Below are 17,398 nucleotides of genomic sequence, written 5' to 3' on the forward strand. Positions count from 1 at the left end.
ATTTTAATTAAAAAGTGAGTTAAATATGCATGAAAAGATTAATTAAATTAAATAATATTTTAAAATAAAAAAGGCTTTGAGTGTGCATGAAAAAATTTAATAAATTAAATTATTTAATATTTAATTAGAAGCAAGTGGCTTTTTATTAAATAAAAAATTAGAAACCCTAGCTAGGGTCAGGGCTCTTTATTAGAGGTTTTTTGGTCATTTTAGAGTTACACGCAGGTTTTTGGGAGAGCAATTTGGAAATGGAAGTTAAAGAATTATTGAAAGCTTAAGGGTATTTGGTTTGCATGTATTCACTAGATTGTCAAGAACTTCAGCTGTTAAATTGAGGTAGGGTCTGAGAACTCATTTGTTGAAATTATTTTGGAATACCTATCTACCTCGAGTCTGCCATATTGCTGAAATTTATTTGTTGAAATTTATGAAATAAAATATGAAGGAGAATTTCAATTTGCAATTAAGAAATAAAATTGATTCATGCGTTATTTGAAAACCGCAGTTAAGTGTAAACTATAGAATCATGCTGCTAAAAATTAATTTAAGAAACCCCAAATCCGAGCAACTAGAGAAAATTCAACATTAAATTTTAGAGAACAATTATTACTATCAGCAAGGTTTTGAAAGAAAGTTATCTAAAAACTTCAACAAAAACCCTCGTAAACCCTTGTAAAGATTCATCAAACAAAACATATATTTGCCTCAAATTGAAACATAATTATTGGTTGAGAATCTTTCTGAAAAACAAATACATTCAAGATAGAAAATTAATAAAATTTATGATTGCATGTTTCAGAAGATCTTAGCCATGTGAAAATAGAAATTGCATACTTATATTCTTTTATAAAATATAAAGTAATTTTTGAATTTACTATTTATTTAAAAATAAACAAATAAAATAATAAATTCTTATGATTATTTATTAATTCCGAAAAATTGAATTTTTGAACTTATTAAAAGAAAAAAAATTGTTACAATTATTTATTAATTTCGAAAATTAGAAAAATAATATTTATAAATTAAAAAATAATTATTTACTAATTTAAAAAATTAAATAAATATTACTCATTTAGTTATAAAGTGGATGTTTGTGTTAATGATTCTTTAAGCCTAGTTAAACTCTTAGTTGCATATAAGTGATTTTATATTTATTAATGCAAGTGGTAAGTTAATAAATATATATTTGTGATTATGTTATATTTTAAGTGAAGTTATGGTGGAGTTCACTTTGTAATCACCTAATTAATAACTATTTAACTTTATGAGAGAAATTTATAAATAATTTAATTAGATTTATAATTTTATCTCTAGTTGCATGATGAATTAAAAGAAAAGTAAATATTAATATTGGACTTAAATAAAAGTCAAATTAATATTCTAGAAATGGAATTGATATTAATATTTAATCTTATTATATACATTGATGTTATTAATTATTAATTCATTTATGATTTAAAATTATCTAAATTAATAATATGCATGACGTTTTATATGCACAAATAGATTGGACATTTAAATACATATCTATTGAAATATGTATATTAGCATAACAATTTGCATTAACATGTATATTCCTACCTTCTTGTTTAACACATCCTTATGGCTCAATCTAAACATAGAAACTAACATAATCAAACCATATAGCTTAAAAACTGTGCTTTCTTATATTCTCTTTATGGTCTTGTGATGTTTATTCTTGTGATGGTTTTCTTTGTGGATTGTTTAGTTGGCCAAACTAGGATGTGCACCAAAGGTTTTTGAGATTTCTATATGATGTTTATTTGACTGGATGTCATGATGTATTTTATGATCCAAATTGAGATTTATTTTGATGAGATTTATGAGAACTTGGATTTTGAGAACCAATGTTACTTTCGGGTTGTCTATTAGGGAACCAAATCTGATCATTATGGCTTTTGTGGTATGACACACAATTATGGTTTGTGAGCTTTGGGAAGGTTGTCTAGGTGCATTTCTGTGGGAGTGACTTGCAATGGGGATCGAGGCCCAAAGTGGCTACAACGGTAACTCATTGTAAGTTGTGTAATAAGTGATAACATAGTAATTAAAATATTTAGACACATATTAAAAAGATAAGTTAGAGATTTTGCCCCGCCCATGCCTTGAGTGCTTGCATAGGCTAAGGATGGGAATGGGATGATACCTAGTGAGAGGTATGACTAGATTTTCTCGTCTTCATGAGTGGGTATTCTAGTTTCGCATGTGTCACATTGAGGGTCCCCAGACCAGGGTAACTCAAATAGTTTGACCATGTGATGACACTCTCAGTATGTAGCCTGAGTCTCCTTCATAGTTTTTATATTTGCCTCTAGTGGTGTACTTGTTAGATGATTTTATTGTGGGTTATTACATATTCGTTGGATGTCTTATATTATTGATGGTTGACTTTTATTGACGAGTTTCAGTTATTCATTGGCGGTGTATTTGTTGTTGAAGTTATTGATTGGGGATATACTCTTTTTTATGATAGTTGTTATTTGTCAACTATTGTGCTTTTGACATTTGGCACTCTGTTTGGAAATGGTTATTCTTTCAGTGTTCTATTTCTTTATTTTTGATACTTGATTTATACTTGGTATCTATATGTGGACTTTGGAATGTGTGGTGGTATTGGATTGAGTGTCGTTTCGATTTTGATTATCTTTTCTTCTTGAGTAGTTTGTGTTACCCTTGAGGTAGAATTGAGGTAGAATTGGCCATTAGGATTCCTTGCCTAGGATTATTTTATAGTTTGACTATCTTTTGGCGGATTGTTCATTATCTTCCTTACACGGTGAGAGTGGAAGCCTAACTAGGTGACCGCGCAATCGGAAGGTAGTGACTTCTTACCATTTTGTTCCCCCTCAGTTTGATAGATGTTGGGTGCTCCTTGATGTAATAGTACCACTATCATTCTTCTTCCTATCTTGGAGACTTCTTTTCGATTGACGCATATATGTTATCATCTATCTTGTATTTTAATGTACTTGTATTTATTCTCTCATACCCTGTGACATGTGTAGTAGATGTTATTCATTAGATATATTTCATTGTATTAGTTATATTTATGCAATAGTTTATGAGATGATGTATTTGTTATCTCTTTATTGTCATGAGACAATGTACTTGAGACTCAAGTTAATTAATACAAACTTCTTAACGTGACTCAAAATGAAGGAACTCTTAAGGAATGGAAACTGTATTTCTAATTTCTTATGTGTACTTGATGTGTATGTGTATACTGCTTCCGCATTCTTATTTGATATTATTTAAACTTTTAAAAAAATAGTTTAGTAAACATTGCAAAAGGTTAGGTTTATTTCTCTTGGGTTCCCAAGCGGGGCATTACACTCTATCTTTTCCTAAAAGGTCTAGCATCGAGCTTCAAGGGTATTTCGTGTTGGAAAAAATCTTCCCTATAAGCCTTCAACTCATCATAACTCTAGGCGAATGCATGCCTATATTTCCTTAAGAGGGAAATCAAATCAGGCCTAATTATGGAAGACAATTTCTTTCCAATAAAAATAATTTTAGGTGTTTGTTTCCTACGTTAATCTCCTTAATGTCACTTTGAATTTTAGTTGACTTGCTAGGTTTTAAACTCTCTCATCAAATTTTTTTCCAAGGCTAACAATCCCTGAGGTATTTTATTTGTTTTCAATTGAACTATTTCCTTACAAAATAAAATTTCCTTAGAGTCTTGTTCCTCTATGCACCCCTTCCAATCAATGTTTTGGTTTTCATATTCTTCTTCGCAAGTGAAAGACCTGATAAGATCATTATCGTCTTTGAACACTTGTCAATTTTGCACATTATTAGGTATTGACAATCTATTCTTTATTTCTACTTGCACAACCTCATCAAGCGGAAGATCAATTTGTCTAATTGTGAGGTTAGCCATTATATTAGCCAAACAATTGTTAGATCTATATGCCCATTTAATGGAAAATGAGTCGAAATATTCTATCAAATCCCACACATAATTTTAGTGTTGTTTTAACCTTGGCTTCCTAGTTGTAAACTTGTGTCTGATTTGAGATACAATCAGGTCTGAATCCCTATAATAGAAAGTAACCTAATCCCATAAATTATAGCAATATTAAGGCCAATAATTAAAACTTCATATTTTGCAATATTATTTGTGCATTTAAAGTTTAGTAAAAATGAACATTTAAATGTCTTACCTAGTGGTAAAATGAATATGACATCGGCTCCATTACCCTCTTTGCTGCAAGCTCGATCAAAGTACATTTGCCAAATGTTGTCACAATCTTCCTACACATGTATTTTAATGGGATCAATAACTTCTAAAATCGGTTTGGACACACTACCTAAAAATTGTCCATATTGGACTGGCAAAAGTTAACCTCAAAGTCAAGATTGAAATCTTCGACTAAGTAATACGACCTTGCTTGTCTTTCAATTTTGATCTTTGTACCACCTACTAGTATGGTAGCATAGGATAAATTGAGTTGCACATGACCCCGTACCAATTTCGACCAATGTCCATTGTCGAGACAATAACATATCATAATTGTTGAGATCTCTACTACAATAATATCAGTCCTATATGATATTTGAAGAAATGCAGGAAATCAAAATTCAACATTTTTTATAATACCAACTACAGGAACAGATCTATTATCCATAGCATAACATTTTCCGTAAGGAGTATCCACTTTTAGACCAATCTCTTTCATTACATCGGCAAACATAATCTTAATTGCCACACCAAAGTCAATCATACAATTTTATACTAATTTGTTATTAATAAATAAAGTTAGATAAAATGGATCCACTTGATTAGAATTCTTATTTAATGTTGTTCCTAAATATATAACAAGAGGATCTTCATTATCTCTTGTGTCATTTTCATTACTAACATTTTGTATGCTAGATAAAATCTTCACGGTTTCTTCCCAATAATTAGGAAATTTCATCATATCTATTAGCAAGACAACAATTTTTAATTGAGATAATGCATGATTAATAAAAGTGTAACAATCGGAAACCTGCTTGCCATTATTATGCTTAGTCTATTGTTTGGTTAAATTAGGGAGTTAATTTGTTTGTTTGGCCTTCTCAATGGCTACAATGGTATACTCTTTTCTTTCCTCAATCATCAACCTTCTAAGAGTAGGCTGATCCACTTCATCAGTAAAAACTTGTTAATATGATGTTGTTTATCACGTCTTCGTGAATATAAGTCTGGAGAAAAGGTTTCTTCTAAATATTCTTCATCATCTCTACCCCACAAAGGTTTTGACGACAAAGCATTAACTGTATGTTGATTCTCTATCTCTTGATTTTCTTCCTCTAGGATAGACTGTGCTACAACACAGTGTTCAAGAGCACCGGGCAGCCTACAAACTTCACACCACAACCCATCATCAATCATGTTGACTTTCTTCAAAGGATCGGAGGGTATCTTTTACGTAATTGTGTGTTTCTAGCTTTCCATCCTTCCAATTTGTGTGGAAGGGCATGTCAACCTCAGTCAATTGTTTCTCTAATACAGTGGTTTCTCATTTCTATTTTGTCTCGTCATTAAGTCTTTCAATTTATCCATTATTTATTTAAATTCATCTTTTTTCGAGGCTTTTGGATTATATAATTTCACATTGTCCCTTTTGTTTATTTTGTCAACCGCCTTTCTATTGTTCTCTATTGTCATAGCTATTTTGAAGGCCTGTGGCAAGGAACTTGGCCTATGAGATCTTTTCTTATAGTGTGTTTTGCTGTCAAATTCACTTAGATAAAAGTCAATCAAGAAGGGATACACTAGTCTGATTACTCTCAGAATTCTATTTAGCACTTTATTAGATCTTTTGATGAACTCTAAGACTGAATCATTGACATTCTTCCTGATCCTCATTGATTCATGTGAGGCAAAAGAGGTATCATTGTGATCTCTGAACTGTTCTATAACTGATCAACGAAATTGCACCATCCGGTTATGGATCTATCTGGGAGACTCCTATACTATTCAATTGGATCTTTTGTTAAAGATTGTACAAAGAGTTTCATAAAAACATGCTCTCGGTTCTCATCCATCTCCTCATTTGTGTTTCTTACATTTATAACATGCTACTCAATAGACTTGACTCCATTCCTAGAAAATTTTGGGATGGCAAATCTTAGTTCATTAGAGTTTGGGTTATGTCATTGAAGTCCAAATGTTTGTACCGTTCAATTACCATAGGTTGTCTTGCAATATGATTTCTCGTCCATTGATTTTGCAATCCATAGCCTTGGTTGTTATGGTTAATATTTCTATTATTCTAATGGCCATCATAAGGTTTTCTTCAATTTGTGTTATTATTCAGGATGCCTCTATCACTCTGTCCCGAATTTCTAACATGCTGATTTCCTCTATATTGTTTTCTGAAACCCTCATTTTGATTTCTATTTTGTTCATGATTATATGAAGGGTTTACATGGTTGGTAGCAAATTGTGAATCTAAGTTTTTCCTATAAGGCGAATTGTACTTAGCCATTTTATTTATTTCCTCATAAACAGGTTCCCTTCTTTCTTCTCTCCACCTTTCTTGTCTTTCTCCATTGTTTGCTTTGCTTCGTGGAGAGATAAAGTTGTTTCTTGATATTCTTATTTTTTCTAAGACATCATCAGGCTACGTCTTAAGTATTCTTGCTAATATTGTGTTGTTACCTCTAGCTGCTTCAATAGTTTTTTTAACAACTGCATCCCACTATTGTAACTCTTCCTCATCCTCATCTACATCATCAGCAATTTGAGTCACTTCACATTGTGGTTCTTCATCAACTCCAGGGATTCGAAAGAATGGGTTGAAGTTCTCTTCTTCCTTGTCAGGACTAGTATGATTTGAATTACTTCTTTCATTTTGCCCATTAGTCCTTTCATGGAAATCCCTGTCTTGAGTAAATTTTTTTTATTTTTTAGTTTAACTATTCTTTTTTCTTGGTTTTCTTTCAAAGGTCAATTCTGCAAATCTTTTAGGCTCTTGATTAATTGATCTCCTACCCCACCTAAACCTTAAAACCAATGTCTAATTCCTTTCACATAAAATAGATTAGACAATGTATAATAAAGTCGCCACCCCTTAAGGGAAATGAAATGAAAGTCTAGATATTTCCTAAGCAAAGTACATGCCACAAATGCTTGAATTTTAATATAAATATTCTTGAAATATAATTCTTAAAATCAACACCATTACATATGTAGAAATGAAGAGATCAGAATTTTAATAGAAATCAAAATCCTTATATTTTCTAATTTAAAGAGGTCTGAAATGAAAAATAAGAACTTAGGAATTTGAATAACACTAATTCAAAAGGTTTTAAAACGGAAAATAAATACTAAATGCTGAATTGGGATATTCAAAACTTTTCCAAAATCTGAATTTTATTAAAACTAGAGTAACGTGAATCGCCACGATTCAGGCGATTTGGCGATCCGACTAAGGCTAGGCGATTTTTGGTGAGTCAGTGAATCGGCTCACCGATTTTTGGGTCAAAAATCGCATGAATCACTTGAATCACAAGTCATGCAAAAATTGCCAGAAATTGCCATGAATGGACGCATGAAATTGGCCGCGGCTAGCAAGAATTTGCAACTTAAAACCATAAAAATTAAAACACTTTTTTTTATGTTTTATTGTTTCTTTCCTCTTTCTTATAACCCTAAAGGGCCTTCTAATTGTTTAGTATGAGAAAAAGAGAGGAAAAGTGAGAGAGACGAGGAGAAAAGAAAAACCATAGGGCTGCAAACAGCCAAAAAGAAGAGCATCAAGCAGATCAAGAATTAGTTTGGGGAGGCCATAAGATTGCATTGGGAGCTTTAACGAGCCAATAGCAACACTCCTCAACTCATTTGCAAGAGGTAAGTGTTGATTGTTTTTTGTATGTTAGTTTATTTTTCATTCTTTTGTTAATTTTTTTAAGTTTTCATTTATAAATCTTGAATGTCTTTTAGTTTCTACATGTTGTTTTACTAAATTGCAAGGTGCAATCTTGCAAACCCTACAATTGGTTTTTATAACAAATTGCAAACATCTATTTGGTTTTACATTGTACAATTTGCTCAAAAATAATGCAGGGTTTGCAGTTTTCTTTTTTAGTTTAAGTTTGTAATGGATTTTTCTTATTGCAGCAGCCTTGGCCTTCATTTTCCATAATGCCTAAAAAAGATGAGGCTTGGATCTATACTGAAGAATTTTCTGGAAGAACAAAATATCAAATAAAATGTTTCTTTTGTAAAGAAATAAACTCGGGTGGCATCTATAGATTCAAATATCATATTGCAGGCATACCTGGACATGATATTACCACGTGCACTAAACAAACCGCTGAGACAAAAAGAAAATGTTATATGGCATTAGAGGCTTTGGAACAAGAGAAGTTAAATAAGAAAAGAAAACTTGAACAGTTAGGTGCTATTGGCTCCCATGCACCCTCACCTGCATCCGCATCCGCATCCACATCCATAGGTTGCGTTGGAGAGGGTTCTTCTAGGCCTCCCTTTCGTCCTAGTGCAAGTGCTACTGTTATTGCTAGTCCCAGTGCTTGTCCTAGTGCTAGTCGTTCTTATACTGAGCTTGGGCCTATTATATTTCAGCCTAGAGTGCGGAAGTCCAAAATGGATAGTTACTTTGTGCCACACACTACTCCTGGCTCACAACCCTCACTTGAGAGCATGGGTAGTTTGAACAAGGAGATTCATGATGCTGCCAGAAAACAAATTTGCAAGTTTTGGTACTTTTGCAACATTCCATTTATTGCAGCGAGGTAATTATTTCTTTTTTATTTGCTCTTTTTTTAATTATTTAATATTTCTACTTGTGTAATTGTAGATTCATATTTGATATTACATAATGATTTGTTATCTTAAATTTGTAATCATAATCCACTTGTGACAGGACTCCTTATTGACAAAGCATGATAGATGTCGTAACTATTTGTGGTTCGGACTTTAAAGCCCCTACTGAGGCTGAGTTGAGTGGCTACCTCTTACATGAAATGGTAGAAGACATGAAGTTTGAGCTAATCGACCACCGAAAGGAATGGACCATAAAGGGTTGCACTATCATGACAGATGGTTAGATAGATAGGAGGGGAAGAACACTCCTCAATTTTCTTGTTTCCTATGGGGGTGATTGATCATTCTAGTTTCCTACATGCTAATTTAAATTTTGATTTGTTGATTGCTAATTTGTTGATTGTTAATTTGTTGATGGTCTATGAATCATGATCATGATATTAAATGTTTCGCTCTATTTCAATTTTGTAGGATCCACCATGTTCATCAAATCTATTGATGCTTCCTCTCAAGTCAAAAACACCACATACTTGTGGGAGGTTATTGAGGAAGTCATAGCAGAGGTGGGGGAAGAGGTGACGGATAAACTTTTAAGTTTAACAATTTAAGTTTTTAACTTTTAACTTATCAAATTTTGAACTTTTCTAATTAATTTTAAAATTGCTATAGGCAAACTATTGATGGAGCGGCACCCCACTATATTTTGGACTCCTTGTGCCACACATTGCCTTGACCTCATGTTGGAGGACATTGGTAAGATTGAGTGGGTAAAATCATGTGTCAAAAGGGCAAAAAGTATATGCAAGTTTAGATACAACCATGCATTTGTCCTTGCCACAATGAGGAAATACACGAAAGATAGGGAGCTAGCTCATCCAGGCATCACAAGGTTTGCCTCAAATTTCATCACTAAAGTCCCTGATGACATCAAAGGAAGACCTAAGACGCATGATTGTTGGGGAGGAGATTGTTTCTTCTTCCTATGCTAAGACCACCACAGGTATAGATGTGGGGAATATCCTCTTTGATGAGGATGGTTTTTGGGCACCTACTCAAGAAATAATCAAGGTAAATTTTTTACAATTTAACATTTAGTATTGTTATCTATTATTTCATAATTTTAATTATTTAATGATTTAGCTTTATAATTTTGTTTTGAGTCTTGACTCGATTTATATTTTTACATTATATGCAGATCAGTGAGCCCCTTGTATCTCTCCTACCAACCCCTGATGGGGAGAAGCCATCTATAGGCTACATATACAAGGGCATGGATAGGGCCAAGGAGGCCATTAGAGCCCAGTATGCAGGAGTGTCGGAGAAGTATGGCCCCATTTGGGACATTATTGATAGGAGATGGCAGAATTAGCTCCATAGGCCCATCCATGCAGCTGCCTATTACCTTAATCTAGCATATCATTTCCTTCCTAACTTCAAGGCAGATGAGGACGTTCTTACTGGCCTATACACAGTCATGTAGAGGTTGAGCCCTTATGGTAGTGCCGCAACTACAACCATTGAGCTAGACAAATTCAATAATAAGGAGGGGCCTTTTTTCTCTAGTAGGATAGCCATAGAGGCTCACACATCATTACAGCGAGGTAAAAACAATATATTCTTAAAGTTAATTCATAATTGTTATGACTTATGCATTTTAGTTTTTGATTTTGTAATTTAAATTTTAGCCTTAAAGTTGTGCTTGTAAATGAGACTAATTGTTTTTCTTTTCCCTCATTTCAGATAGATGGTGGCAAATGTTTGGGCAATCAACCCCAAATCTTCAGAAGATTGCCATCCGCATTTTGAGTTAGCCTAGCAGGGCTTCTGGATGTGAGCGCAGTTGGTCCATGTTCGAGCATATCCACTCAAAGAGGTGAAACAGGTTGTCTGTGCAGAGGTTGAATGATCTTATATTTGTTCATTACAACCTCTGCCTTAGGACCAGACAGATTTTGGCCATTGGCTCCTCTCTGATCATTCTAGAAGAGATTGATCCAGAGTCAGAGTAGCTCACTGAGGCCACAGATGCAGCAGTCTTCAGTGAGGAAGACCATGAGTGAGTTGACCAAGTAGATATAGAGGCAGAGGTTGTGGCCATGGCAAAGGAGGAGGGTAGAGCACGTTCAGGCATTGGCAAACGCACACATGCACGCATAGAGCACGCCACAGATGCAGGCCCTAGTGATGTTCGTGCACCCATCGCACATGCGGGGGCTATGGCTCAGTGGTCCTCTAGGACCTACCTTAGACGCCTTTGTAGAAGGCATTTAGAGGCTTAGTTTGACCCTCAGGCTGCAGCTGATCTTGAGGATGATGATGAGTCTGAGGCTTGAGCTAGAGCCTTGTTTTTTCATTTTGTTTACACTTTGACTTTACAGATAGACATGTGTTTCATGATTCTTCATCATGGATCTTCATCTTACATACATTATAATTTGATGTCATTTTGATTTGGTTTTATGGTTATCGTTATGGATCTTCATCTTACACATATTTATGATTTGACAACATTTATAATTCTATAATCTAGATTCTATATATCTATGTCATGACTCATTATGATCCTATGTTTTTTATTTACTTAAGCTACAATTTACATTTTACGTATGTGATAGATTTATCAATTAGGTTTCTTGTTTATGTATGTTTAACTTCTATTTAATGATGTTATAGTGTTTTTTAGTTATATTCAGTAAAGGGTGCATGAAACAAGTTTTAAATCGTTAAAAAACTTTAAATTTCAAGGGTTTTTTCACTTTGCCGATTCATAGCGGCGATTCAGGCAATTCATAGGCAATTCACGATTCAAGTAAGGCTTGCCGATTCCGATCCGATTCCGATTTTTGATTCTTTGATTCAAACATCTTTGCTAAACAGGAAAAGCTTGAATGCTGAAAGATAAACAAAATCTACCTCAACACAATATCTCAATTGAAAGGACCTCTATGGTGGTCTGAAAACAAAAAACTTATAAAACTTAATTCCAACTCTTCCCCAATAGAATCGCTAATCTGTTAGTTCCCAAAACCACAGATCGGAATTTTAAGAGTCTTGCAAATGCAATATTGGGATATCCAATCGGTTATGGCCAACGTAACAAGATCAATCAGTTTGGTCTTCTGCGCTTTTCGCTCTGTAAGCCAAGGCCAATGAGCTTGCAGATTTAAATCATAAAGTGTTAATACAATGCACTTCTGCCATGTGTTCCTGCCAAGGGGATGAGGTCCCCCATGTTGTGGCCTCACCAATTCATACATTAGGTTGAATGCATTGATTTATCAAAAAAACAAAAAGATGTGTTTACCAAAGGAGGAACAATCAAATTAGATTCCCACATATACGAGAGAGGAAAACATGATAAGTGACAAACCACATACAAATATGCACAATTGCCAAATGGAATGCTATTGTACCTTCGTGTATTAAGATTTCATCTATAACATAAAGAAAACATAGAGAGGAAAACATGATAAGTGACAAACCACATACAAATATGCACAATTGCCAAATGGAATGCTATTGTACCTTCGTGTATCGTCTTAATGCCAGGAAGAACTTTCTCAATACTCTCAGCCTCAATCATTTGATAAAAGGAACTGTACCAATTGACAGCCTACAAAATCCCAACACATTAAACATTTAAGTGGTCAATTTAATGTACCAAATAGAACTTACAGCACAGCAATGGCTCAATTCCAGAACTTTTTCTGCTATAAGATCAATTCATGACTAGAAACTGCCCCTATGTAGTAAATGCATTTGAATAGTAAAAAGATATTAATTTTTAAGAAACTAATTTTGAAAGTTTTTAACAAATATACTGTTGAAAGAATCACGTCTCTAGAATGCTGAAGTATGCATTTCTTCATATTTACAACCGAAGAGTCATAGTTTACCATTATTGACAAACCCAAGAATGTTTGAGTTTCAGTAAATTAAATTAGAAGGCAGTGAGATAAGATTCCTGTGTGTTGAACATTATTGATCAGTTGGATTTAACTGCTTGAAGTTATATTACGCAATACAATACAGTTGTTTTGGGTGGTAATTTATCTCAGTTTATAAGTCTCAAAATTCATTTGATATGATTGTAGGATAAGTACATATTTAATTTGAAACACTTCATTTGAATCCTTTGAAGATATGCAAATCTTATTGTGCCTTGAATTTGTATTAGGATTTGCAAGAAAACTAAACGGATGAACATTTATTATGGTTTTCTTATGTGCTTAACTGTAATATCCCTTTACGGATATTTTTCCCAAACCCTTGATATTTAAGTGCAGATTCAAATCCGAATAGTAAACCAATATTTAATCTAAATTCCAGAACATTAATCGTTCATAACCAGCAGATAAGCATACGAGAAAATCCAAAAAAAAGTGTATTTATTTCCTCCAATATTTAAAAGTACATACTAAAACTAGAAGTTAACTCAGATAACCATCAAATGTGTTACTGTATTATACAACAGCAATACAATAACATGCACATATCCAATTGATCCAATCTTACAAACAGTAAAAAAAACAATCAGATTGGCAAATGTAGATTAAACCTGTAAGAAGGCTAGGTTTGCGTCCAACCTCCAAAGCTTCTAAGGGTTTGTGTCCTCGAAGAAATAACCAGCAACTGTTTCCACCTCCTAGATTAATATTTGTTTTAAATATTATATCTTCATATATTATCCCATGTGAAGTCTATTGTACCTTTATTACTTTTCCCAATGTGATGCACACTCTTTTAAGCAATGTGGGATAAAGCACCCTTTTTTTTTGTCCTTTAGTCACTTAAGTGAACATAGTAACTTTTTAAAATAAAGTGACAAGTTAAATGACTTTAATAGTCACTTAGTCAGGAAACCATATATTCATCAGGCATTAAAATAGCTGACCAAATGAACTCAGATAATCACATGCAATAGCTCATTGGAAAGCTCTCAGCGAGATGCTTCCAAACCAACACTGAGGTACTGAAAATACTGTGCTCTATTTACTTACTAAAAATAGTAAGTATCCAGACAACCTGCCAAAATTGCTCTGATGGGTCTGAAATTGGAAATGCCTTGGCCAAACCTCGAACTGAACCCTGTAATGAACCTTTCCGCCCCTAAAACCTAGGCAAAGCAAGCCAGCACACAGAATTATAATGTCCCAAAAATTGTTTGCCCTCAAGCAATCCGCTCATACCTGCAGAAACCAAATGCCAGGATCCCATACTCGCCTTGAGAAGGAGATTCTACTCCTCAATCAATGTAACCCAACATGTATCATCCCAAATCCCGAATGGCGAATCAATGTGCCAAATAATTGAATGCCAGGATCCCAAATCTCACCATAAAAGAACACCAACTGCAATGTGCTACTGCTCTGTGTGACAAAACCCTCAGTCAGCATGGAGGCCTCACTCCATGAGTGACTATGTGAGTCTCGACTGTCAAGTGAAGATGGGAGCTCAACAATATACCAATATCTACCCCAAGATGATAACAACCAAACTCTCCTCCTAGCTCCCCGATGAAAAGCAATACCTAGGGGTACTCCACCTGGACCCCAAGTGAGGACTCATGCACTGTCTGAGATACCACTGACCAGTTCCTGAAATATCTATACCACTGTATCACTGTACCATACCTGTAATATCTGTTCCGATGTCAATGATAGATCCAGTCAATCCAACTCCACCACCATATCACTTTGGTGAAAAAGGAGTAATCCTAATCTCTGAAACTCTAATATGTCAGAAAGCTGAAACACACAGATCATAATCATGTGACTGTATAGCAACACAGCATAATCCACCAGATGTAAGATACTAATAACACCTGGATTCCCAACTACCCAAACAACATGATCCTGGGTAAAAGAAAGAGTGGTGGGTGAGTCACCAACATCATGAGTGCTAACACCTCATGTGGAATGTAGGGTAATGTGTGATCTCTCCACTCACCTGCACATAACTCGTTGACCCTGGAAGGCCAAATAGAATCAGCGAATATATTACCAACATACATAGGCAAATCACTGATAGGGAAAATATACCAACAAGAAAAATCACCAATCAACAAGTAGGTCGTGGCCATCTCATAAGAGCTAGGTGATAAAACTCTGGGCAAGTTGAAGATTCCCTCAGAGCATGCTAAGGATAAATCCGAACTTCCTACTCCACCATAAGTACTCTCACTTATGTCAAAGTCTTTAAAAAATGATAGTTCACCATTAGCTGAAAACTCTGAATTATCCTCACTTGTTGTATCACTAACCATGTCCTCCTGTGAAAATGTACAGCTACTGTCATAAAAATCAGAATTTTCAAACTCATCAACTTGCTGATCCATAAAGATTTTCTCGCCATAGAAAGTCTCAAACGGGAAATACGTGATTGAATCACATTGCTTGCCTTCACATCTACCCACTTTATGAATTCCTTCAATGATTTGCATGATTTCTTGTGCCCTTGAACCACTGTCATCTTTTCCATAAGTGGCTGCCCCACTTGTTTGATTTTCAGCTTGGTGGATGGAATAATGTGTTAAGCTCAATTGAAGGCATAGCTCATCTACCTCGCTCTCCTTGTCCCTACCAAATTTTATTGCTAGATCTCTATCCATTAATAGTTGCAAGTACTCATTTTTATCATTTTCAACATTTCAAAAATAGTATGTAAAAGAGGACTTGTGATGCCACATACATTCCCATGTCTCTCTTCTATCACAACCTTCCGCATGAGATCCTCAACCAATTTGGAAGAATCATCTATTCTTGTCAACACTTGGACAATCTTGTCCTCTTTGACCAAAAGTATATCCAATAAGTCAAGGAGCGAAAATGGTTTTTGACCATCTCCTTCAAACACAAGTGGGCTGCTCTCCATAGAATCTTCTGATTTTTCGACACCTTGGGAAACAGCATTTTCAAATATATCCTCTAACTCAACGTGTGCTAGATCATCTATCCTGCCAACATCACTATCCATTTGCTCCTCAAAATTTGAAATAATTTCCAGCCTGGTGTCACTATAAAATTCATCCAAGTTATTTTCCATGTCACCAAATAAGATGTTGGAGTTGCCAATGTTGGCGGTTTGGTCAACTCTACTGCATGGGCCATTAACCTACTCATCAGAAGGACTAGTGTAAACAGCTCCATAAGATACTTCGGTCTCCCAATTACTTGTTAGTATACTTGTGTCATTATTAGTGCTACTATCAGGTTGATTGATATCTTCCCTATGCAAATCTCTGGAACTGTCCTCTGTAAGGAGATCTTGAGCCAATTCATAATATTTGTTTTTCATCATATCCGTCTTGTTTTGCAGTTCTAGCTGAAAGTCCACATAATTAATTAAGGGTAATTCTTTCTGAATCTATGGAGAAAATTTGTTGTACTCATCATATATGCTCATTATTTCAGCCCTCAAATCAGATTGGAAATTTTGGGCTAACTGCTGTTGCAACTTATAGCCAGGTATTTTCCCCATTTTAATCCTGTTAAGCAGTTTGCAAGCTTGCTGATATGATGCTTCAGTTTGTGCAGTGATAATGTATGATGCTATTTCCAATTAACACCTTTTCAAGTCTCTGCCAATTTACTAAGGAACCTAGATTGAGTAGAAATGTTGCTGAATCATTTGTAGATGCTTCTCATTCCCAACATTAGCTTCATGATCAGAATTGCAGACCATATAACTCAAACTCTGCTATAAAATGTTGTCCCAAACCACTAGAAAAATGGTTGCTGCAAAAACGTGGCTTCTTTATTGAGAACATAGATCCTAGGGAAACCCACAGTTGTATATAATTGAATACTACTAAGACCAAGTGAATTGCAACCCAAAAATAATCCCGAAGGAAATGACACTGATTGCAAGGGAAATGTACAGATTCAACACCAAGACAAACGGATCCTTCCTTCTCCGATTTCAGCATTAGCAAATGCAATTCCTCTACAAACCCTTCTCTCACAAATTTCAAAACTCTAGTAGCAAAACTGTATATTGGCTCTATATCAATCTTAAGTTTTGTACATATGCAAATGCTGTCATTAGAACACAGTATCACAGTAATTTGAAGAGTATAAGATGTATAATGCTGAGGAACTGTGATTTCATGTCAAATATTTGGCAGTATACCTTGAAGTACGGGTTGGAATTATTATTCAGAACTGGCAGAATATTATCTATACTATTTTGCACTTATATTTGGATCAAATGCTGTATTTTTCCTTAGGATGGAATTTTGTCAAATAGTTTTCAAGGGGACTGATATGTTCGGAGGTCACTATAACAAGTTTGAAAAATGCTTACTGTAACTGAGCTAAGAGAATTTGAACAATCATATCCAAGCGATTGGTGTTTAAACTATATTATTCACAGTCGGTTTGGTGAGAAGTTTAACATTTTTCCACTAAATCAGTTCTTGTTCCAACACACCAGGATGAAACTATGTATCTATAGTAGCAATCTCAGAGGAAGCATTTAACCAAACAGTTTGCAGAGATTTATATAAGAGAGGTAACATTCAGAATCTGAGATATAAATAAACATTTTATGGATACCTCTCAACACGTTGAAAACCAAACACAATATATAATAGCAGTG

General features: G+C 34.5%; 1 protein-coding gene across 3 annotated transcripts in view; it reads right to left on the reverse strand.

Annotated features, from left to right (window-relative positions):
* The window catches only part of LOC149562491 (uncharacterized), a 206,540-nt gene that overhangs the window by 20,887 nt on the left and 168,255 nt on the right, over positions 1–17,398 (reverse strand). For all 3 annotated transcript variants that reach the window (XR_016363954.1, XM_089825980.1, XM_089825979.1), the window contains one exon: positions 12,326–12,413. Coding sequence is in view for 2 of the 3 variants with exons in the window: in XM_089825980.1 (XP_089682106.1) it covers positions 12,326–12,413 (88 nt within the window). In the remaining variant the exon portion in view is untranslated. The remainder of the gene's footprint in view (positions 1–12,325; positions 12,414–17,398) is intronic.

The sequence above is a fragment of the Cupressus sempervirens genome, chromosome 4 (genome assembly GCF_028749045.1).
Source record: "Cupressus sempervirens isolate cs-2001-9-10 chromosome 4, ASM2874904v1, whole genome shotgun sequence".
NCBI lineage: Eukaryota > Viridiplantae > Streptophyta > Pinopsida > Cupressales > Cupressaceae > Cupressus > Cupressus sempervirens.